Source organism: Mustelus asterias, chromosome 13, assembly GCF_964213995.1.
Source record: "Mustelus asterias chromosome 13, sMusAst1.hap1.1, whole genome shotgun sequence".
Classification (NCBI taxonomy): domain Eukaryota; kingdom Metazoa; phylum Chordata; class Chondrichthyes; order Carcharhiniformes; family Triakidae; genus Mustelus; species Mustelus asterias.
This window is the reverse complement of record NC_135813.1, coordinates 106,709,289-106,735,289: the sequence shown is the minus strand read 5'-3', so window position 1 is coordinate 106,735,289 and position 26,001 is coordinate 106,709,289. Positions and strand designations below refer to the sequence as shown.

At 40.1% G+C, this 26,001-nt stretch overlaps 1 protein-coding gene across 1 annotated transcript in view; it reads right to left on the bottom strand.

Annotated features, from left to right (window-relative positions):
- Positions 1–13,540: 13,540 nt before the first annotated feature.
- LOC144502988 (serine/threonine-protein phosphatase PP1-gamma catalytic subunit A) overlaps positions 13,541–26,001 on the bottom strand; it is a 32,844-nt gene continuing 20,383 nt past the window's right edge. Inside the window, exons 2-7 of the mRNA XM_078227454.1 lie at positions 19,781–19,912; positions 19,033–19,263; positions 17,667–17,771; positions 17,212–17,435; positions 15,897–16,031; positions 13,541–15,212 (exon numbers count right to left, since the gene is read on the bottom strand). Of these exons, the coding sequence (XP_078083580.1) occupies positions 15,123–15,212; positions 15,897–16,031; positions 17,212–17,435; positions 17,667–17,771; positions 19,033–19,263; positions 19,781–19,912 (917 nt within the window). The 3' untranslated portion in view covers positions 13,541–15,122. The remainder of the gene's footprint in view (positions 15,213–15,896; positions 16,032–17,211; positions 17,436–17,666; positions 17,772–19,032; positions 19,264–19,780; positions 19,913–26,001) is intronic.

The window sequence follows — 26,001 nt, the reverse complement described above, 5'->3', positions numbered from 1 at the left end:
GGTTAGCACTGCTGCCTCACAGCAACAGGGACCCGGGTTCAATTCCAGCCTCGGGTGATTGTCTGTGTGGAGTTTGCATGTTCTCCCTGTGTCTGCGTGGGTTTCCTCCGGGTGCTCCGGTTTCCTCCCACAGTCCAAAGATGTGCAGGTCAGGTTGATTGGCCATGATAAATTGACCCTAGTGTCAGTGGGATTAGCAGAGTAAATAAGTGGAGCTATGGGGATAGGGCCTGGGTGGGAGTGTGGTCGGTGCAGACTCGATGGGCCGAATGGCCTCCTTCTGCACTGTAGGATTCTGTGATTCTATGATTCTAAACTTTCCAAAGCCAATTCCAATGTGTAGAAAGTTATCTTAAAATAAAAATCAAATCCTAAGTTGAGATACGTGTAATCTGCAACAAAAATTGGTTGGTTGTTTCAAAGAAGGAATTGAATCTTTCGTTATTATCTCATTTGGGAGATCATGCAGCCAATACCATTTTTGATCCATCTGTGAAGTGCAGAGATTGCTTCAACCTGCTGTCCCACCCCATCTGGCAGCTTTAAAAGGAACAGAAATTTGTGGTGTGGTGAATCACATGTACAAACATTGTACATGTACAAACATTGTACATGTACAAACACCTTCTGTGGCACATTAATCCGATAACGAAGATCTGAAGGTGCGATGCCTCAGTGAGTTTACTAAGTGAATGGCTATTGTTAGGAAGTTGGAATTAAAAGTAAAGAATTGGATAAACAAGAAACTGATAAGGATTTAGCTACATTGAGGACCTGAGGTGCAGATTAGCATAGCAGCAGAGTGAGATAGATACTTTGTTAAGCAAAGTGACGACTAGCAGTCTAGGGAGCTAGATCATAGCCAAGCCCAGTTGCAAAGCAGAGCTCTCTCTCAGAATTAAGATGCTGGGACAGAAATGAATACAAAATTCTGTCTGTGTTGGACCCCATAAGTTGTACCCTAGACTAGAAGAACAGTTTCCAAAAGAAAGCTATAGCCTGTGTGGTAATTGTTTGCTTGATTTGGCTCATAGTATTAAAACTTTTGGGATGTTGTTTTGGGGGATCATATATCCTCAGTTTAGGAAGGTGGCTAGATTTGGATTGAGGGTAATTTAAGTATACAGTCTGGGTAAGCATTATTGCAGTTAATTGTAAATGTTCATGGATTATAGAATCCCTACAGTATAGAAGGAGGCCATTCGGCCCATCGAGTCTGCACCAACCACAATCGCACCCAGGCCCTATCCCCATAACCCTATGCATTTACCCTGCTAATCCCCCTGACACTAAGGGGCAATTTAGCATGACCAATCCACCTAACCTGCACATCTTTGAACTGTGGGAAGAAACGCACGCAGACACCGGGAGAATATGCAAACCCCACAGTGACCCAAGCCGGGAATCGAACCCGGGTCTCTGGCGCTGTGAGGCAGCAGTGCTAACCACTGTGCCGCCACTGTGTTCTTTACTGCTGCCTTTCCTGTGTGTTTTAAAGTTTAATGAACATTTTGTTATTTGAATAATTTACAAAGACCTTTCCTCACCAGGTTTCATCTCTTTTCTCACATTTTTTCCAAATTGCAAAAATAAATAGTTAAGTTCCATCATTCCAAGTTTCCCTTCTGGAATTTGGGAGGCCCTTGCATTGAACATTAGCACAGTTCATAACACAATGCTACTAGAAACAAGGAAACCCCCATTTGGACTGTGTTGGTTGCCTTCAGGGAGGGTGGCAGGAGGTTCACTACAATTATCCTGAGCGTTGTGGATTAGGGATGCACAATCACCAAAGGTTTCTCCTCCTGATAGCATCCGAGTCACGCAGGGAATGAGGTGATGTGGATGAGGATCAGCATCCAACCCAACTCTACTATTGTATAGCCTGGCAATACTCATTCCAAAGGTTCAGGTATGAATAATAAACACACCGGAAAGGTATTGGGGAGTGATTAGCATCAACTGAAATCAAACAATTACACATTCTAGAGAACAGGGGAGGGGAGGAAACTGGATTGTCATTTATAGAATCATAGAATCCTTCAGTGCAGAAGGAGGCCATTTGGCCCATCGAGTCTGCACCGACCACAATCCCACCCAGACCCTATCCACACAACCCCATGCATTTACCTTAGCTAGTCCCTCTGACACTAAGAGACAATTTAGCATGGCCAATCCACCTAACCTGCACATCTTCGGACTGTGGGAGGAAACTGGAGCACCCGGAGGAAACCCACGCAGAATGTGAAAACTCCACAGAGACTGATCCAAGCTGGGAATCAAACCCGGGTCCCTGGCGCTGTGAGGCAGCAGTGCTAACCACTGTGCCACCGTGCTATCCCATTCAACATGTATTTTGGGGGAAACTAGGCAAAAGTACAAGTTCAACTATTGTAGTACAGAGGTAGTAAGACATTATCATTCAGTAGTTAACCTACAACCAGGGAATCTTTATACTACTGCAAGTCGACCATTTGGAGATTGTAAAACAGCCTCACTCAGAGAATGAGAAGAATCAACAGCAGCAGAGTTCCTCTGAAGGTTGGGTCGGTAAATACCATTTTGTTGGGCATCAAATTACAGGGAACAAGAAGACCTCAGCTTCTACTTTTGTTTGTGCTGAGTTGGATTATTTCAACTGAGAAAACAACAGGGTCATTCTAATTGTTTTCAAGTGAAGCTGGGGTTCAGGGGGCGGGGCTGGGGTTCAGGGGGCGGGGCTGGGGTTCAGGGGGCCAGGGGGAAATCAGCCCGGACTCTGGTTCTTGATCTATCAGGGACAAGACTGGACCAGGCCACTCTGTGATGACAAATAGTCTGAAATATTCACTGACCAGGTGAAGAACCAGCCACTTTACTGCATGCCAGTATTCACAACTGGAGGATAATGGGGCAAATTACAGAGAAAGGTTTGACAAAATTGGTGTAGTTGCTGAATTGCTCTTTCTGCATGTGACCTGACTGAGAGAGTTGGTGATTTCCTCCTCTTAATACCAGACAACATCAACATCTAAAAATCCCATTTCTTCAACTCCAGAATGAACCCACCTCTCAGTGTCTAAATCTTGGTAAAGCTGCCAGCTCTGAAATTTAATTCTTTTTTTTTGTATCGCCCAGCGTGAAAAGTAAGGAGATTTTTAAAAACTGGGAATATAAAACATGACTGACTGTAAACACCATTCTGATTCAAGCAGCTCCCGAAACTCAGGAGTTTGTGCAGAATGTACTTACAATAACGGGCTTTGGCGAGGAACTCAATCTCTGCGCGTTTCTTGGCTGCGATCTTCTTCGATTGAACGATGCACTTTGACCTAAATCCTGCTCACGTTTTTCCCGAACTCGGATCGTTTCCTTCCGCCTTTTCCTCCATAGAGTTTTTCTAATCCGCAAATTGAGTTTAGCTTTTCCTTTGTGCTGACTCTCCGGAGAGGCTGACCTTGATGAAGCATGTTGTGCTGAGGGCTCGCTTGGGACTATTTGCTATTTCCCGATTACAGCATCCTGGAGTGAATTCAATGGGGTTATTGGACCTTGGAGAAACACCCCTCTGCACGGTGTGATTTTCTGATCAAACCTGGTTACTTATTAGTGTTGACTCACATCAAGAAAGTTGGAGTTTCAACCTAAATAAGCGAGTGCAGCATTTAAATGAACGACCCTTGAATTAATTAACTGCCCTTTTAGGAGTATTGTTGAATTGATTTTATTTAAACCAGTACAGTTATGGTGACATCCCAAATTTGGTTGGGCAAATTTTAAACAATCCTATTTTCAGAAGACGGGACTAATTGCCAATTTCCCCTTGTCCACTTTGGAGCTGGTATCTCTCAATGCTATTACAGATCTTGCCACAAAATAATTGCTTCCAGTTTTCCCGGTTAATTTCCCGTACTGTACATTGCAATACCTGCATTGAACTTTCTTTTGCGAATTTAGGAATCGTTTCATTTTTCACCCTTTTGTGTCAGTTATCCCTTACCTTTATCTCAGTGAATGCAAGAGGTGAGGTGAGAATAACTGCCCTTGACATTAAGTCTGAGTATAGCATCAAAGAACCCTAGCAAAACTGGAGTCAATTGGAATTGAGGGAAAACTCTCTGCTGTTTGGAGTCATGCCTGGCTCAAAGGAAAATGGTTGTGGTTGTTGGAGGTCGATTGTCTCAGTTTGGCAACATCACTGCAGGAGTCCCTCAGGGTAGATAGAGTCCTCGGCCCAACCATCTTCAGCTGCTTCATCAATGACCTTCCCTCCAGCATAAGGTCAGAAGTGGGGATGCTTGCTGATGATTGCACAATGTTTTCAGCACCATTTGCAACTCCTCAGATACTGAAGCAGTTTGTGTCCAAATGCAGCAAGACTTGGACAATATCCAGGCTTGGGCAGATAAGTGGCAAGTAACAAGCGCCAGGCAATGACCAACTCCATCTAAAGAGAATCTAACCATCTCCCTAAGACATTCAATGACATTTACATTGTTGAATCCCTCACTATCAACATCCTGAGGGATACCATGGACCATAGAAATATTGTGGACACAAGGACAGGTCAGGGGCTGGGAATTCTGCAGAGGATGACTGCAGCTCCAACATTCAAGAATCGTGACACTATCCAGGACAAATCAGCCCACTTGATTGACACCCATCTAATGCCGTCAACATTCACTTCCTCCACCACCGACACAATGACAGCAATGTGTACCATTGACAAGATGCACTGCAGCAACTCACCAAGGTTCTTTCAACAGCATCTTCCAAACCCACAAACTCTACCATGACCTCTGCTACCTAAAAAGACAAGGGCAGCAGATGCATGGAGCCACCAAGCCACTCACCATCTTAGCTTGGATTTGTATCACCGTTCCTTCACTGTCAGTGGGTTAAAATCCTGGAACTGCCTTCCTAACACCACATGGACTGCAGTGATTCAAGAAGGCCACCACCACCTTTCCAAGGGCAATTAGGAATGGGAAATTGGAGGACGAGAGGGGGGAGTTAATAGTGGGAAATGAGGATATGGCTGAGTCTTTAAATAAGTTTTTTGTGTCGGTCTTCACGGTGGAGGACACAAATAGTTTGCCAAATATTAATGATAGAGGGTTGGCAGCAGGAGAAATACTTAATACAATTAATGTTACCAGAGAGGCAGTGCTGGGTAGACTAATGGGACTGAAGGTGGACAAGTCCCCGGGTCCGGATGGAATGCATCCCAGGGTATTGAAAGAAATGTCAGAGGTAATAGTGGATGCGTTAGTGATTATTTATCAAAACTCGTTGCATTCTGGGGTAGTGCCGGTTGATTGGAAAACGGCTAATGTTACGCCGCTGTTTAAAAAAGGAAGGAGACAAAAGGCGGGGAACTATAGGCCGGTCAGCTTAACGTCTGTAGTAGGGAAAATGCTGGAATCCATTATTAAAGAGAAGATAGCAGGGCATCTGGATAGAAATGGTTCGATCAATCAGACGCAGCATGGATTCATGAGGGGAAAGTCGTGCTTGACGAACATGTTGGAATTTTATGAAGATGTGACTAGGGCGGTTGATGGAGGAGAACCGGTGGATGCGGTGTTTTTGGATTTCCAAAAGGCGTTTGATAAGGTGCCCCATAAAAGGCTGCTGAAGAAGATTAGGGCACACGGAGTTGGGGGTAGTGTGTTAAAGTGGATTGGGGACTGGCTATCCGACAGGAAGCAAAGAGTCGGAATAAATGGGTGTTTTTCAGGTTGGAGGAAGGTAACTAGTGGCGTGCCGCAGGGATCGGTACTCGGGCCGCAACTATTTACCATTTATATAGATGATCTGGAGGAGGGGACGGAGTGTAGGGTAACGAAGTTTGCAGACGACACAAAGATAAGTGGAAAAGTGAATCGTGTGGAGGACGGAGAAGATCTGCAGAGAGATTTGGACAGGCTGAGTGAGTGGGCGAGGATATGGCAAATGGAGTATAACGTTGAGAAATGCGAGGTTATACACTTTGGAGGAAATAATAACAAATGGGATTACTATCTCAATGGAAACAAATTAAAACATGCTACCGTGCAAAGGGACCTGGGGGTCCTTGTGCATGAGACGCAAAAGCCCAGTCTGCAGGTACAACAGGTGATCAAGAAGGCAAATGGGATGTTGGCCTATATTGCGAGGGGGATAGAATATAAAAGCAGGGATGTCTTGATGCACCTGTACAGGGCATTGGTGAGGCCGCAGCTGGAATACTGTGTGCAGTATTGGTCCCCTTATATGAGGAAGGATATATTGGCATTGGAGGGAGTGCAGAGAAGGTTCACCAGGTTGATACCGGAGATGAGGGGTTTGGATTATGAGGAGAGGCTGAGGAGATTGGGTTTGTACTCGTTGGAGTTTAGAAGGATAAGGGGGGATCTTATGGAGACTTATAAGATAATGCGGGGGCTGGATAGGGTGGAGGCGGAGCGATTCTTTCCACTTAGTAAGGAAGTTAAAACTAGAGGACACAGCCTCAAAATAAAGGGGGGTCGATTTAAGACAGAGTTGAGGAGGAACTTCTTCTCCCAGAGGGTGGTGAATCTCTGGAATTCTCTGCCCACTGAGGTGGTGGAGGCTACCTCGCTGAATATGTTTAAAGCGCGGATGGATGGATTCCTGATTGGTAAGGGAATTAAGGGTTATGGGGATCAGGCAGGTAAGTGGTACTGATCCACGTCAGATCAGCCATGATCTTATTGAATGGCGGGGCAGGCTCGAGGGGCTAGATGGCCTACTCCTGCTCCTATTTCTTATGTTCTTATGAAATAAAGGCTGGCCTAGCCAGCAAAACTGGCATCCTGAGAATGAATAAATAAAAAGTTGATTTTCTTTATTTTTACATCGAATCCTTTGGGTTTGAACTGCCCCATATCCCACTTGCTAAAATTACACTTACTACATGAATATTATCATCTATCCTGGTTGTTTTTAATTTCCTACTTTGAAAATGTAATTACTTCCCAATCTAACGTTCTACAATGTACATTAACACCTATCCATTCACATGTAGCCTATCCCAATGGAATTCCACCCAATCCCAGCAAAATGGAGTCACTCACTCTTGACATCACATGTTAAGCTATGCATTGATTTCCTGAATCTACCCTGTCCTGTCCTTCTCAATTATAGTTCATAGCTAGGGAAATAAACTTCAGATTACTGTTTGTGAAACCCTGCTTCAAAATTTGTTTCCTAATCTCCCAGGCTCATTTTCCAGGTCTGTCTTTATCAACATCACTGGTCCTTGCAAGGACCACTTTGATTGCTTCCCTTCTCCATAAACAATCCTTCCGGTCTACTCAATACCCTGGCACCTGGGTGGCAATAAAATACCCAGGCTTGCAGGTCATGTCAGTTCATTTGATTATTGAACCCCCTAACACGATCTCATTTGTGCTTGTAACAATTTATGCTCAGTTAATAACCCCAATGTAATTGTCAGTGTAACTTCAATGTCTAAATCCTGATTGTAAGCTCAATTACTTTATGAAGATTTTTTTCTGATGCGGACATCACTGACAAGGCCAGTATTTATTACCCATCCCTAATTGTCTTTAAGAGGGTGGTGGCGAACTGCTTTCTTAAACTACTGCAGTGCAACTACAGTGCTGTTAGGTGAGGAGTTTTTTTTTATTCATTCGTGGGATGGGGCATTGCTGGATGGCCAGCATTCATTGCTCATCCCTAGTTGCCTGAGGGCAGTTAAGAGTCAACCACCTTACTGTGGCTCTGGAGTCCCATGTAGGCCAGATCAGGTAAGGATGGCAGGTTTCCTTCCCTAAAGGATCTTAATGAACCAGATGTGTTTTTCCGACAATCAACAATGGTTTCATGGTCATCAGTAGATTTTTAATTCCAGATATATGTATTCTGGAAGTTCATATTTCACCATCTGCTGTGGCGGGATTCGAACCCAGGTCTCCAGAACATTAGCTGAGTTTCAGCATTAATAGTCTAGCGATAATACCACTCAGATATTGATGGAGGCAGACACAATGAGAGGGTGGTTAGATTTTCCCCATTTGGAAATGATGTGTTTTTGGCATGTGTTGCAGCAATGGCGTTTACCATTTATAACATGTTAGTGGTAATTAGCTAGAGTTTGAATGAAATAATAGTAGTTCAAACATCAGTGTGTCAACTTTGTGTTTGAGGATTCTGGTAAGGAGTCAAATCCTGTAATTCGATGTCACGTAGCTTGAGGTGTAACTGTAATTTACATAGGACTAGATATGAAAGACAGTTTGGAGGTGAGCTGAAGTAGTATGGGATTGCAGATAATGTCTTGAAATGGATAGAAAGCTGGTTAGCAGATAGGAAACAAAAAGTTGGCAGAGATGGATCTTCTTCTAATTGGCAAGCAGTGACTAGTGGGGTACCACAGGGATCTGTGCTAGGACCCCAACTGTTCACATTATATATTAATGATTTGGAAGAGGGAACTAAATATTTTCACCGCCAAATTTGCAGATGATACAAAGTTGGTTGGCAGGGTGAACTGTGAGGAGGATGCAGAGATGCTTCAGAGTGATTTGGACAGGCTGAGTGTGTGGGTATCTGCATGGCAGATGCAGTATAATGTGGATAAATGTGAGGTTACCCACTTTGGTAGCAATAATAGGAAGACAGATTATTGAATGGGTGTAAATTGAGAGGTGGACACTCAGCAAGACCTTGGTGTCCTCGTGCATCAGTTGCTGAAAGTAAGTGTGTAGGTACAACAAGCAGTAAAGGCGGCAAATGGTATGTTGGCCTTCATAACGAGAGGATTTGAGTATAGGACTAGGGATGTTTTGCTGCAATTGTATAGGCGTTGGTGACGCCACACCTGGGAGTATTGTATGCAGTTTTGTTGTCCTTATCCGAGGAAGGATGTCTTTGCTATAGAGGGAGTACAGCAAAGGTTTACCAGGCTGATTCCTAGGATGGCAGGTCTGTCATATGAGGAGAGACTAAGTTGGTTAGGATTATATTCACTGGAGTTTATTAGAGTGAGGGGGGATCTCAAAAACTTTTAAAATTCTAACAGGGTTAGACAGGGTAGATTCAGAAAGAATGTTCCCGATGGTGGGGGGAGTCCAGAACTAGGGGTCATAGTTTGAGGATAAGGGGTAAACCTTTCAGAAAAGAGGGGAGGAGAAATTTTTTTACCCAGAGGGTGGTGAATGTGTGGAATTCACTACCACATGAAGTAGTTGAGGCCAAAACATTGTCTGATTTCAAGAAGAAATTAGATTTAGCTCTTTGGGGCTAAAGAGAATCAAGGGATATGGGGGGGGTGGGGGGGAGATCAGGATATTGAATTTGATGATCAGCCATGATCATAATGGATGGCGGAGCAGGCTCGAAGGGCCGAATGGCCTACTCCTGCTTCTAGTATCCAATAAACTTGACATTCGTAGGAGAAATCTGATCTAAACATAAAAATGACACGCTGGTTCGAATTAAATATTCAAAGTTCTAAGCCCATATTCTACAATCCATGTACCCTATTATCTTGAGTGTACCTTTTATCAGACATTTAATATACTGTAAATTGTTTATATTTATCTATATGTATTCATGTCTGTGTATTTTTGTAGGGATTTATGCATAAATGAGTAATGAACATTTGGATTCCATTTACTCAGCCCTACATTAAATTAATTACTGAGTTTGTTCACTTAGTGACCCAATTTCCTTGGTGGATTGAATTCACAATTATGTGATTAAATGAATATGCTTGATTCCATTGAGCTAGTCACACAATTCAATTAATTCACTGGACTGTATTTACCTAACCACATTTTATTAATTAACTGCCTGGACTAAATTTAGTCATCAAAAATTATTTAAACAATTTGAACTCTATTCACCGAGGACCAGATTAGAGAGCTACTGTAAAGCAGGGGTGTGGAACGTAGGTGAAATGGAAGATTGAATAGGCTGATAAACAAGACTAGCTGGATACTGGGCAGGAGTGTTACAAAGGAAGGGCACAGAAGGGTTGCAAGCAAGCATGGCAGGACAGGAAGTGCCACAGGAGCAAGAAGGGATGGGAGCAAGGCTCCAAAAAAAAATGGTCTGGGCACAAGAGCCACAAGCACAAAGGAGATTGTAGGGCAAGAGGTGAAAGGAAGAGCACTTGAGACGCTCATTTTAAATAGTAGAAAAAGCAGCAGGTAGGGGAGAAACAGTAATAGTTGGGAGATGAGGAGCTCAGCAACAAACTGTGATACAGCTGACTTCAAAAGACAATGTAATATCAAGTTGGAGCATGAAGCAGCAAGATTTGGAGACCCAAAACTGAAATTTGCCAGAGACTACAAAATGCTACACTGCAAAATATGTCCAGGTAAAAACTTACCAGGTTACCAAAAATTGAGCTAAACAGCCAGAAAGGGCGATTTTCTTTGTTGTGTTTTCTCTTTCTCTTGGTTGGAAGTTGTAAACTTGGAGTTGTGAGCTGCTGATTGTTGGAACTTGAAGGATGTTAACACTGTCTTCTCCATTTTTACATTACTGTCCACTTATCCCATATACTTGTTGCCCCTTCCCCCTCTTGCTTCTCATTACGTCGCTTTAGCATTTCTGACCTCCTACTCCATTTCCCATTGTGGCCTGTCACTTTCACGTTCCCATTCATCCAATATCATTCCATTTCCCTGTACTTTGCTGTATTGCAGTTCCTGGTTTTTCTCTACTGCTTTTCATCCTTTCCATTTGCCCTTCTGCTTTTACCCTAAAATTTGTGCCTGCTTCTCAATAACATACAACCCTGTCACCTTCCCTAAATCCCATTAATCTGTTTCCAGCTCATGGCACCACTGGCTGCTCATTTTACTCCATCTTCCTTCTCACCATTCAACCTTAATCCTTGACCTCCCACCAGTGTCACCTTAAGATGTAATCTTAAAATGCTTGTTCAACTCCTTCTCTGCAAGAACTGATCAATTCTGCACTGCCTCCAAAGTGTTAACAGCTTGTTATACAAACACAGGATTTACATCTGTAACTTGGGTGCACACATTTCAAGGATGCAGAGTAATGATTATTTCTGGACTTCAGACAGACTACATACTGTTTTCCATGGTGTATTGCTCCTGTCCTCAAAGCAGCTAGTCCTTTCACTTAACATACACTATGTATTCACGATCAGAAAAGAGTGCATTTTCCTTTCCATAAAGTCAGGAAGGGTGAATAATGGATGGCTCACCCACTGGAACCTATTTTATTGATTTGAACAAGTTGCAAGTTCTGGCTATAATTTGAAATATAGACCAAATGGGAAAGACACAGCAGGACAGAACAAACAATCAAACTAAAATACCAAAACATTAGTGAACCAGATGGGATTTTGTGACGATTGACCAGTTTCATGATCATTAGATTTTTAATTCCAGATTTTTATTGCCATCTGCCATGGTGGGATTTGAACCCAGGTCCCCAGAGCCTTATCTTGCCAACTACTACCTTCCCCAACAGATGGTTAGGAGTTTGATATTGGAAAGTGACCGACGATGGTGCAGAGAATAGGAAACAAGACAGATATAGTCAGAGGGGCAAATAAAACATGCAATTATACAAGCATTTCATCTCAGCATGTACCGGAGTGCTTTAAAATCAAAGCAGCACTTTTGAGCTGTAGATATGGTAACATAAGTATGGCAGCCAATTCCCAAACTGCGCACACTATCAGAAAATCTTGTTTTACTGATATTGAATATTGGCCAGTAACCCCAAAGAACACACCAGTTCTTGTTTGAATAGCCTTTAGGTGAGAAAGAGTGGAAGTTATCAACATGCATTTCGAATTTAATCTAGCACTTCTGGATAATGCAACTTAGGGAGGCTAATAAACAATGAAACAGCCCTGGATAACACTAGTGGCCAGATAAGAATTAGAACAGCTATAAAGAGAGCAGTATCAGGAAGGTAGACTGCATTGCAGAGAATTGAAGGATAGAACTATTAATATTAAAGAATGAGGGACTGAACTGTAGTCACAGATGCCATTTTTGACTCTGGGCTTATTCAGGTACTACAGAAATTATAGCATGAGTTCAAACAGATCAGTCATCCAGTTCTGAAGTAATAATGTGCTTCAAGAGCATATTATTTGAGGCAGTGATAACTTCAATATCAAAGGATTTAAGATGTATAGAGGAAATTGAGATTTGGAGGTGGTAGGGATAGTTGATGCAAGCAAGGCTTGTGGAGGAGGGAAGTTGGGTGATCAGATGTGAGATTTTATAGAGAACAGACTTCAATTTAAGCTCACTTTCAGGGGCACAAATATTTGGAAGAGCAAGGGAATGGAGTGGAAAGAATACAGAAGCTGTGTGTGGCCCTTATAAAATTTGCAAACATAAATAAGCACAAGTAAAGCCTCTCTATGCTGTGATGTGACATCCAAGATGCAGCCACACCTTTCAATTAGTTGGCATTTCCACATTTCTGTACCGTTTGGCCAAACTACAAGCATTTTAGGTAAAAGGTGCTTCAGGCCAAAGAAATTATTTAAAAATGAACTAGTCTTCCAGACACAGTGTTCAGAAAGTTCAGTTGTTTCTTAATGTTCCTCTTTCAGCAGCATATCGAGGCAATGCGGCAGCAAGTGGATGTGGCAATGGTGGCAGCACCATGGGTTGGCATCAAAAGGTGCAGCCAATTATGATTATGCTGAAATGCATTAGGAAAGAAAGAAAACAAGGCTGCAAACGAACATCAAAATAGTGAAATTGGAGTGTCTTAGTGCATGGTCGGGAGCACAGGGGTTTGGTGATTACACTATTGAAAAATGTAACATCTAAAATTAAACATTTTTGTACAGAGGCAAATGATTGTGGGATCTGATGTTTAGTCATGATTCAGCCAGGGAGATTTAACCATATGCACCCCATTCAATAATTGATCCTTCTGGCCTAAGACTCCAAAAATGTATAACCCTTCTGATGCACAAACAATAGCTTTGTAGGATGTAATTTAACGACAAAAAAAAGTGCAAAGAGGGCAGTTAATGGTTAGAACAAGTAACAAATCAAGTTGTATGTCAATATTCTATGTAGTTTCAATGAATTGGTGTAAGTATTTATAATTTCTCACAGAAAAAGGTATTGCATACTTGAGGACCATCTTTTCACCTGTCACTCCCAAGCTGTCCTTCCAAAGGCATATTGGCTGCCAGCACTGGTATATTTCAAGTATTGTAATATTTGAGTACAATCCTAGTTTTAAGACTAGGAAGGATATGGTTCCTGGAACCTCATGCGGTTTGCTCATTTTCTCTACGGGTCAGACAAGGAGTCCAATCCTGTCCCAACCCAACATCTATATATAGATAGTAGTCAATGCATTACAGATGGGGAGAAGAACCAATTTAAAAAAATACTTTCCTCCCTCTCTTGCTTAGAGCTGATCAAGTAGATAAGTATATCAGGAAGATTATTCAACACAGAAATCAAACTTGGGATCTTCCTCTTGTATATGGCTCAGTATCACTACAGGCACGGAATATATTGAGCTAATTTCTCCACTCAAGGAAAACACAAATACACAAGTCCTGATTTGTAAAAAGGCTTTATTTTTCTTCCCAATTTGATCATGAAATTAGTCATTACTTGGTTGAGGGCTCAGGCATGCAAACAGATGTCCAGGAATCTGCCATGTTTTAAACCAGTCACTAGGCTCATACATACACATATGCCCAATTTTGACCTTCCCCAAACAAGGAAAAAAATAAACAGCAGCTCCATATTTAGCATCCCCATGGTTGTACTGCTGTTAGCTGGAATGCAGTGTGGAGAATTGTGGTGCTAGTGCAGGAGCATTTTGATCTGCAAAACCATTAATATTTGTAGCTCCCATCATTTAACATGTTACAGGATAGTATAAGGGAGGGTTAGGGGGAACTAGTGCAATATCCTTTCACCCATGGGGATCCTGGACAAACAAACAAAGGGCAAAAGAAGTCCATCATCCATAAGGAACCCAAATGAATTTAGAACTACTAGCTCAACCATAAAATCATGGGGAGGTATCAGAGGAAGTTAATATTGAACATGCCAAACAACTCTCAGCCTAGTGGCCAACTGTATAATGACAGAACCCCAAGAACAGATTGCTTGCTTGGTCTCAAAGCCAAGGATGATACATGGCATGGGAAGAGAGGGGAAAAAAGCTCCCAATCCCAAAAAGAACAAAAATGGCTGAATGTCTTACAATTTAAAGTTCAATAACCTACACTAGCTGTTTCTCAATCTGTTCTCCACCATCTTTGCCAGTTAACTAACCCATTTGTCTGCCATTATAAAACACAAGGAACCTAATATTGACAGAAATTTAAAACAAATCAAAATGCCAAATGTAAAATAATGGCTTTATTTCATCATTTAAAATATACAGTACAGGAAGTGTGCTTAATCAAATTTACGTCATTTTCTGTGATGCTGGCAGAGTGGAGAGGCAGATCCTTCTAATCATGACATCTATACAACAGTTGCTTACACGACAGACATGTAGACTTGAAAAAAGCAGATGCATTCCTCTAAATAAAAACATTTTATGAGAAAGTACAAAATTTTTTTGAACTATAACTTCTGAGGTTTTATAAACAGTTTGCCACTTCCTACATGAGATTTTTTCCAAAAAGGTCAATTACCAGCTCACAAGCATCACCTCTTCAGGTCTTTAAAAAAATAAAAAACTCATAACTGCCATCACAAGGCATTTACACCACTTTCGTGAACTGTACCAAAAATGTCAAATTTCTGTCAACTACAAGTCATCTTGTTCCCCACCATTACCCCACCACCCCCCTCCCCTGACCCACATTGAAGCCTGCTGAAGAACAGCAGTCAAGCACATTACTGCTAGCAACTAATGCCAACAATTAGGAGCCCCGATGCAGATTAGAGAGCTACAATACTATTTTAATATTCTTCCATCTCAGGGGGAGCACACGTTTGCGGCTCGAGGCAGCAACCATGGTTCAGTATATCACAGCAGATAAACCACAAGTCAACAAATAGTAATCTAATCCAAGCAAGCTGACAGATACACTTTACACAAAGAAAGAAAAAGTTAAAAATGGAGACAAACTGGTATAATACAAGTCCGAACAGGCAATGCCAGAGTTCCTCATTTTATTTCTTGGCTTGTTTTGTGATCATGCTCCTTGGTGGCGTTACAGGCCGGCTTGTATTCGGTTTCTTTTTCTCTGCTGGTTTCAAAATCTAAACAAAAAGTGTGTGTTTTAAAAGGATTGAAACTTTGCACAACACATGTAATTGTACTAAATAGCTACTTTTCAGCAATATAATTATTCACTTAAATAGGATCTAGAAATGTGTTCACTAGTGTTTTATATTAGCAGATAGTTTACCCAGATACGCAAGCACATGAAGAGTTATGAAATTCTTTTTCATTACAGCAGTCATTTTCTATTGGACAGGGAAAGTGACAAAAGTACACATCTGATTTATAATTCAGCACAAGTGCTTGGGGGGGGGGGGGGGGGGGGAGGAGGAGGAGAAGAGAGAGAGAAGAATCATCCAGCCATAAACAATAGTGGTGTTCCACTTGTTGAAAAGCTCCACCCACTTCTGGAGTACGAGGAACCACCTCTACTGGGAGCTTGCAGTAGATAGCTCAAAAAAAGTCATCACTTGCAAATACGTTGTGTGCAATGTGCACTTTTGAGAAAGGTTCAAGATCTTCACTCCTACTGGAGCACCATCAACAGGCTGCTCATCATTAATGTTTTCCCTTCTCCCATGAAGATGTCTTGTGTTTACCAAAAACTTCACAATATTATGCCCAAAATGGTGATAAAATTGAACCATAGCATCTGCTCTACTTTTGAGTTTGCTGCACAAAAACAAAATTTATCTTGTAACAAATTTGAAAACTCATCTTACCTGAAAAGAACACATCAAGGTTTCATCTACACTCATCATGGCACCGGCGTTATCAAATTCTCCACAATAATTGGGTGCAGAGAACAAAGTCACCAACTGCCTCTTGGCAAAGAACTCATACCCATCTTCTACAACCTGTTTCAGAAATGGGAGTGAGTGAATATAGATCACTGCAACACAACTCTGCACACATACTTCACAAGAGGAATTATTAAGCAGTTAGTTAATTAAAAAATCAATTCAATTACTGGATAATTTAAACTGCGCTACAAAGTCTTGCTATTTTAATACAACTACTTAATTTGAATGAAATAAAAAGTTGTCAGTATACAAGGGGCCTATATTTAAAAAAATATTAACAGCAGGATTAAACTGCCTGTTCCAACTGATCCAATAAAGATTGGCAACTATGTAAATGCAAAGACAAAATTTGGTCAGAAGCAGTGTTTGATCAAATTAAGCACAGTACAACAATTTTTAGTTGCACACCTTGCATATTCCGTTTTACTCCTATGCTGAACTTAACAGTTCTAAATTTTAGGTTGTTTAAAGTGGGCCAAGCTTTTGTTGAATACATTACTGTGGCCATGTGACCCATTCTCTGCTGTGTTGTCCTTTTAAGGGACAATCACAAGTACATTCAAAGCACATGCCACTTCAAACCCCAACACTTGCCTATTAAACCAAGATAATTTCACATTTTGCATACAATCAGGATGATAAATGTACAGTTTGCAGGACACTGCATTCATTTCTGACACTTCAGGAGTCTGTGATTCAAATTACATAAAGTGAATAGGAACAATTTTTACTATTTTGAAATACAAAACGAAAAATCATGGATGATGCATTTCCTCACCACATTGAACATGAAATTGTCAATTTGCCCACCCACCCATCCACCAATGAATTGAAAAAGGTTTTATGCCTGAGCAACAAATACAAAATGTAACAATCTTCACAGAGCATTATAATAGCTATAGAAAAAAGTGAGTGAACTAAAAGCCAACTTTAAAAAAAAGCCTTGGAGAAAAGCAAAAGGCAGACTACCTAAAAAGCCAGGTGTTAAAACTCATGCATCTCGAATAACTTGAGTTGTTGCAGCTGTATATCTGCATTAAAATCAGAATAGACCAAGATTTCAAGTAGGAAAACTATGGATTTAACTGAAATTAAGTGGCTTCTCTGCACTACAGAAGTAGAAACCTAGTAGATAATCATCCCATGACATGATTTAACTAAATTTGGTCCAAAAAGTCTGAACCTTAAAAACAGTAATTCAGGCTGAGATAAAAACAACACCTTCATGCCATACCTGGTGGGCTCTACAGATCAAATCCAGGTCATGTTTATGAAGGAATTTTGCAACTACTTCTGCTCCAAATGTGAATGAGACACCGCGGTCATTCTCGCCCCACCCCAGTACGTCTTTGTCAGGATCAGACCACAAGAGATCACACAGAAGTCCTTGGTCTGGTACGTCAGTGGGTCGCATGATTCGTCTGATTTGTTCCATGGACTGAAGGTCGGGTGACAAACCTGATTTAAAAAAAATTGAAGTTATTCAATATTCATCTTTTTGTTTCCTCCATACCGTTATGTTGCATCTATTTGGATTATTTGAGCGGTTTCAAATGCACAATTTAAATCTCTGGCCTTTGGGCAAACCAAGAAAAAGCCTAAATATGGACTAAGCAAAATAAACTACTTCCCAATTGTTTCTACATCCGCTAAAGGTACACCACAGGCCTGAAATTAAATTATACGTACCTCCGTGACAGCAAAATATTTTTTCATCCACAATGGCAGCTATAGGTAAGCAGTTGAAACAGTCTGTAAACGTCTTCCACAATTTAATATTGTACCGCCTTTTACCTAGGGGAAGGCGATAGCAAAAGATCTCATCAACATGAACATGTTAAAAAAAAGCTAAGGCATAAACATAGCTTCCAAAAAAGTTACAGAAGTCCAAATACTTAAATTGTTTCTTTCATTTGCAATTGGCATATCGAATGTAAAAATATTGGACTGAAGGCAAGGAAAGGAAAACAACCATACCAAAGACTGAAAATGACCAAAGTTCAAAAATGAAATAAATAACTACGTGACCTGTGTCAGTATGGAAGCTACTGGACTGATACCAGCTAGTTGATCATTTAAAAAAAAATAAAGTTGACAGACCAGCATTTATCAAACCTAATGTTAAAAAAAAAGCAACTGTCGAACGTAATTGGCAGCAGTCATGGTAAAATTGACATCCATCTTCCTTGAGTGAAGGAATTGACAATATTAAATAGAAAACCAAAGGAAGATACAGTAAAGTACAAGTAATCTATTTTTTTAAAATGGAAAGTAGAACAAGCATAATTTTTCATTTTGCCACTTTTAGCATTAATTAATTTGGAACTTTAAAAATATGCTCAAGGTACAAAGCCCCAGTATTCCGAAGTCAATACACCTACAATCATAAATACTAGCAAACTGATTGTACCAACTGGAAACACTGAGTTAATGGGTGGGACATTATGGCCTTGCTCAGAGACCGAAAAATCCCAGAGGTAACGGACATTTCCATTGTCCGCCCCTCGCCCGCTCTGATTCCGTGGTGGGTGGTGCGGTAGAATTCCGGCCAATATCTCAGCACTATTGTTTGACTGGTTTAAAGACGGTTTTGCTCATCTCCAACATTCATTGTCATAATCATTTTAGAATCAAAACTGGTCAATGGAACATTTTTAGCTAACTTCTGCTATAGGATAGTCTCAAAGTTTACACATTTGATTACCTAAAAAGCTATGACAAAGTTATGAAATGCCATAATAAACCTCCCAAAAATGAACAAATGCATGGGCTGAAGGTGAATAAATAGAATGACCCTCTCAAATTTAATGTAATTACAGGACAAAGGTGATACAGTTGCCATTTCATTTTCTATTCAGAGCTTTCAGTTCACAGAGCCTGGCTGAGACAACAGGCAGCTAAACTAGAGGTAGTTTCAGTTACACTCACATTTGATGCAAGAGCAAAATTTTGTTGGAATATTCAAAGTTTTCAAATACATTAGAATTGAAGAAATATGGTGTCATGCAGATTTGGTTATACTTATGCAACAGTAAACTAGAAAATGTTTCCTTACATTCGTCATAGAATCCATATATTCTGTTTATACTGGCACATTCATGGTTTCCACGCAAAAGGAAAAAATTCTCTGGATACTTAATTTTATAAGCCAATAACAGACAGATAGTTTCCAAAGACTGCTTTCCCCTATCCACATAATCTCCCAGAAACAGGTAGTTGCTCTCTGGTGGGAAGCCGCCATATTCAAACAATCGAAGTAAATCATAATATTGGCCATGAATATCACCTGGGAAAAAAAGAGAGTCAGTCAGAATAATTTACTAAAAATACACCAGGCAGTAGAGCGAAACACAGAATAGCCAGTTTGAAGTAATTAGGCTAACATTCGGGACAAAGACCATTAGGTGTGGAGGGGCAGGGTGCAAAAGGAAAAATAAGAAACACCTGGCCAGTGTGGGGGTTAGGGGAGAAAATAAATGCGCATATGTATTTGCTCCAAATGTCACATGGTTAACAGTAGTCTCTTTGAGCTTTGAACTCAAAAGCACATGACTTGCATTTCCGCTCAGTACAACAGGAGTGTAACAAAACCCACAATTTCCTGTATGTGCACCATGGGGTTGAACTATTAAAAATTGCAACACAAAAAAGGCATGATACCAGTCAACAAATCCATGGGTGAACGAACAAGCCAAATATTGAGCATAACTGCATTGTCTGTTGTGAGATTTAAACATTTAAGATAAGCATTGAATTGTTCTTGCTTGAGATTTAAAGAAGCAACTGATCATGAAGCTACTTACCACATATTTTTAATGGAGCTTCAAGTTCCAGCAGAATAGGCTGACTGAGGAAGATTTCACGAGACTTGAGGCATAGGCCTCTGATTTCATTCTCTTGGAGTTGTACATTTTTTCCTGGTTTAGAACCCCGTACTAGATAGACAAAGAAAATGAATAATCAATTGTTGGTAGTGTAATTTTCCAAATGAATTTAAGCTTTAAAATCTCTGCTTTTGCAATTTGATAAAGCCTCATGGAGGTTACTAACAAACATACATGCAGGTAACTGCAGCTCCCTTGACAATGCCCAAAATATTTCAGCAGTAACGCAACTTTTCTTGGTTAAAAGTCTAGACAGACATCTCTGATGCAAGTGTTTGCATCATCAGTCCTGAACAGACATGAGAATACCAAAAATTTAAATTAATCTCATGTACGTACTTCAGTCATGGCAAACTATTATGCCACTACAATTTTACAACTGAGTCACTGAAATCCACTTACTACTAAAATTATTTTAAAGGGAAAAAAATCTGTTAAATTACTCCAAATCAAGACTTCACTAAGCTCAGCTAAGAAATAACACCCCGGTTATGGTGAAAATGACATTTTTTTTGTCCGGGTGTAAATTTATGCTTCTCAACTCAAACATATACAGCCGTAATGCAAGACGTAGCTAAACTGACATTATACAGAAAAGGGTAGATAATAGGAACCCTGCACAGGATCATCCATCTCACAAAAGATGAGAAACTCAGTACTGTTAATAATATGTAACTATGGTTATGTAATTATGAAAGTAGACTACACTAACCCCAAAGAAAATGCAAGCCAGAAGTATACTGAATCACAGCTGGAAGATTTCGTACAAATCCCTTGTGTCATTCATGTTCCAAAACAGATCTGTACAAGGTTATTGTATCAAATAATTGCTAAAATCAAAACTGCATATTCTCTAGTTATTCATGGTCTCTTAAAATATTGTAACATTATGGATGCTTACTATAAATGCACGGCACCAAGAAAGGTTACGTAAACACAGCCAGATTGAATTAAAAATGTTTTCTTTACCCATTTTAGTTTGCTTTTTCAGAAAAGTATCAACTAAGATGAATGCAATGTCTTTTAAAATACATCTATTTTCCATACCCCACTTTACGATTTCTATTAAACAGCAATTGTAATTAATCCAGAGTCCTTCACTTTACTGTTCCAGGTGGTTCCAAAAGGTGCTCCATGGAACATGAGACACTTCAAATTATGAAGTTGGTAGAAAAATAGAAATGGGTTTGGCTGGAATTGGCCAAATGCAACACAATTTATCTTCATGGTGTTCCATCTAAGGAGTGGTAGGACAAAATGATTTTGGGAAAGGAAAAGTCCTTGTCAAAGTAGAAGAGAGAAATATCTTGCAGCATGGTATGGGCTGTAAGATGATAATTCAATGAAAGGAAATAATCATAAGGATAGGGCAACAACACCTCCATCATTATCCTCAACACCGATGTCCTCAGCCCCTTTACTATATTCCTTATACACATATGACTGTGGCCAGATTCCCCTCTAATTCGATTTTCAAGTTTGATGATACGATCATAGTGGGTCGGATCTCAAACAATGATGAGATGGAGTACAGGAAAGAGATAGAGAATCCGGTGAACTGGTGCAACAACAATCATCAGTAAAATGAAGGAGATAGTCATCGACTTCAGGAAGCGTGGTGGAGAGCATGCCCCTATCTAGAGCAACGGGGATGATTGAGAGCTTCAAATTTCTAGGTGTCCAGATCACCAACAACTTGTCCTAGTCCCTCCACGCCGATGCTATAATTAAGAAAGCCCATCAACACCTCTACTTTCTTGGGAGGCTAAGGAAATTTTGCATGTCCGCTACTACTCTCACCATCTTTTACAGATGCACCATAGAAAGCGTCCTTTCTGGTTGTATCACAGCTTGGTATGCTTCTGCTCTGTTCAAGACTGTGAGAAACTACAAAGGGTTGTGAACGAAGCCCAGCCCATCATGCAAACCAGCCTCCAATCCACTGACTCTGTCTACAGATCCTGCTGTATCGGAAAGCAGCCAGCATAATCAAAGACCCCAAGCACCCTGGACATTCTCTCTTCCACCTTCTTCCATCGGGAAAAAGTCTGAGGTCACATACCAACTGACTCAAGAACAGCTTCTTCCCTGCTGCTGTCAGACTTTTGAATGGACCTACCTCATATTAAGTTGATCTTTCTCGACACCCTAGCTATGACTGTAACACTACATTCTGCAGTCTCTCCTTTCCTTCTCTATGTACGGTATGCTTTGCCTGTCTGACACGCATGAAACAATACTTTCCACTGTATACCAACACATGCAACAATAATAAATCAAACTCACAACGTTACATATTTGCTGCCATAAACTAAGGTAGGGAATTTAGTTGAGGCCTTGAAGTATTTGACTAGTCATGTCAGATACAAACAGGAGACCATGAAGAATTGTGCTAGAGATCTCAAGATTACATAATTAGAATTGGAGATGTAAATCTTCTTTACTGACTTGGGCCAAGTCAAAAGTTAAGATATTCAATTATTACTGCATCAATGTGAGATATAATCGAATCTCAACTTCATTGTCCAGGGTTGGACCCAGAAGAGAATCTTCCACATTATTCCTTGGTGAGTTGGATACTCAATTAAAATTAAATGCTTTAGTTGTCAGCATCAAGAATTTCTGAATTCTGAACTTTATCATATATTAAAAAATTAAGAATCTGCTTGACCAATCTCATTAAGTTTTTTGAAGAGGTTAACAGAAAGAGTAGGCAAGGTCAATGCAGTAGATGAAATGTATCTAGATTTCCAAAGTTTTTACTTGTAAGTCAGAGAATGCAAAGTCAGGGACAAGTAGCAAAATGGATAGCAAGCTGGTGTGATGAAAGTGTGCAAATGAAACCTATATATGTTGTGTTTATATTTCAAGAGAATGTTTTATAAAGTTCAGGTTTTTTCTCAGATTCTGGGAAGCAGGATAATTGCTAATTTCAATCTTGCAAGTCTTCATTTCAACCTTGCAAGTGGTTACGTTTTACTTAAATTCCCCTGGGATTTCAGATGAGTGATTGACACGGTCATGTGACGTTGTGGTTTACGTGCAGTCCCAGATCTGTAGCACAAAGAAAATGGGTTTTTGCAGAAATGAGTTAGTTTGGCTGATAAAGTTGAAGGTAGGAGAATTTTGCAGGCTTCTGAAAACTCTAAGGCTGTCTACACTCATTATAGCAAGTGTATTTGTGATTGCTAACTATATTCAAAGTGGGTTTTACATTCAAGAAGAATGTCGCTTATTTGGAATTGAAATATTAAGTTAGAAATTAGAATGGTTTCTTTTCATGTTTAAAGATTATCCAACTATTCAGAGTTGATCAGAGTTATACTTTAACTTTGTTATGAATAAAGTTTGTTTTGATAAAAGATCCCGAATTTGTCCGTGGAATTACTCTTGGAGTGAAGAATCCTTTCCTCCCATGTATGCCAAAATAGAAAAATTGTTGGCGTCTAGTCGGGCTTCATAATATACTTTGGGGTTCTAGTCTGGGACCCTAACACTGGCTTCAAGTGGCAGGTGGAGGAAAATGAGATCCCACAAGGATCAATGCTGAGATTATATTAACGATTTAGATTTTGAAATCAAAACAGATTTTCTAAACTTTCAGGCGACACCAAAAATGGGGATTTTGGGTGGGAACAGTCAAAACTGGAGAAGGATTGCAACAAGCAAGATGACAATCAGGCAAAATGGACACAAGCAGTATATGAATTTCAACACAAGATATACTTTGATAGTCACATACTTGTAAAATAATTTAAATGAGGCAGAAATGCAACTTTAAAAAACCATTGAAAACAGCAAAACAAAACACCAGGAATTATTTTGAGGTGGCCAGAATTGAAAAGTAGAGAAGTTATGCTAAGCTTAGGTTGAATCTCAGTTAAACCACATTTGCAAGTACTGCGTATAATTCAGATCACCGCAATATAAAACACTGAGGGGCACTGGAAAGGGTGCAAAATATATTTACTGGAATACCAGAATTTAAATGATATTCACGAGAAAAGAACAGATAGTGTGTCTTTTTCCCTTGAAAAAGACAGAGGGTGACACAGTAACGGCTTAAGGCCATCAATACAAGATCACCACCAAGAAATGAAACAGGGTATTCAGAAGGAGCTTTACCCAGAGAATGTTGAGACTGTGGAACAAATAATTACCAAGCAGTACGGATGTCTTTCAGGGGAGACTAGATAATCATAAAACGAAGGAGACAGATGGGTTGTTGATTGGTTGAGGAAAAACTTGATGGGACGAGAGTGGACCTTAGTGCTGTTACGAACTGGTTGGGCCGAATAGTCTCTTTCTTTGTTGCATATTCAATTTAAAACATATTTGAAACAAAATTAAACGGGATCGGGAGGTAAAAAGATCAGTCATGATGGAATGAATGTCAAAACTGGTACAAGGGACTGAATGACACACCCCTGCTCTTAAAATATCAGTATTCAGTGTGACTGGCTGAAATAGGCCCCATCAAAAAGGAACCTCTGCTGACTGATTTTAAGAATAAGCATCTATAAAATTAAAGGTTGTTAATGGTTTTAACAGTAGGATAAAATGCTTTGCTTGGTTAACTTGACTAAACCAACATTTACTACAACTGATGTATCACATTTGCTTCTGGAAAGGACAGCTTGTTATTTAAGGGATTTACAAAGGTAATTTATGAAATAATTCCATCAAGTCTTTAGAAAAATCACTACACCCAGAAGCTTGGCACCATTCTTGTTTTCATGTAGCTGGGTGTTAATACCTTATGGAGAGAGAAGTTTTTTTTAAAAAGCTGATTTAAAGAGTTAAACTAGGAAAAAACACAAATACAATAGAAATGCGTTTAAATTACCACAATGATGGTCATCATTGGGTAGCACAGTGGTTAGCACTGCTGCCTCACAGCACCAGGGACCTGGGTTCAATTCCAGCCTCGGGTGACTGTCTATGGGGGTTTCCTCCGGGTGCACTGGTTTCCTCCCACAGTCCAAAGATGTGCATTGGTAGGTTGATTGGCTATGCTAAGCTGACCCTTAGTGTCCCAGGATGTGGGGGTTAGGTGGATTAGCAGGGTAAATACATGGGGTTACAGGGGTGGACTTTCGGTAAGATGAGTCGGTGCAGACTCAGTGGGCCAAATGGCCTGCTTCTGTACTGCAGGGATTCTATCAAGCAAAATTTCCACTGTGTATGGTTTAGGCAGCTATTTCTCAATAGGTAAATCAGGCTTCCAAAAGGAAACAAAAAATCCTTTCAACTAAAAAAGTGCCCTAAATTAATTCTTCCACTAAATCAAAATATGCAAAATGTAAAAGCTAAACTTCAACATTGTCCGCATTGATTACATCCAGTAGAGACATTTGCATTTTTCAGCTATTAATAGAATAATAGCTAAAAATATGCTAAGTGTAGGATTTGGAGTAAGCATATTTAACGCCAAACAGGAAAACCTTTTTTTATAGGCCAATGCAGAAAGAACTATTTCTGCGACCAAGATCCAAAGTATAGAATGGACAGGAGTCACTGGATTCAAAGCAGGAATGGGAAGCAACTTCCACAATGAGTCAAATTGTGCCAAATTGTAGATACCCCAGCAGTGCTGTTGCTGAAATCAGCCAATACTAGACTAGAATCATACTAAAGAATCTAATCTTCATGGTTTTGTTACATATAATGCATCTGCCACAAGGCACTACAAGTAGCAGTAATTTACTATAGTGCTTGTAATACTCTATTGCCCAGACGAAAAAAAATTGCATTGCAATCTGAACTTGAGCAAAAGATGGACATTCAGTTATTTAATTATACATAAACTTTAGTCTTTCAGGTGATTAGTGTGTTAAGAATGAGAGAGTATAGTTCGGAGTTTGGTCTGTGTAAAGCATTCTATCAAAATGTGCCTGGCATGTTATTTAATAGATATCTCACTTGTATGCAAATCACATACAGCTACTGCACTAAAGCTCACACCTATCATTTTTTTAAAATTCTCCCGAGAGGATATTTTCATGTGGGGAATGTAAATAAGCATGTCTTTCTTTTACTTTGTAAGTTGATGTCAAGTCACAAGCTGATCAAAAAAAAATGCATTTCATGCTCAAGGTTAGAGATTGCAACACTGGGAAAAGTACTTTCGTCATTAGTAT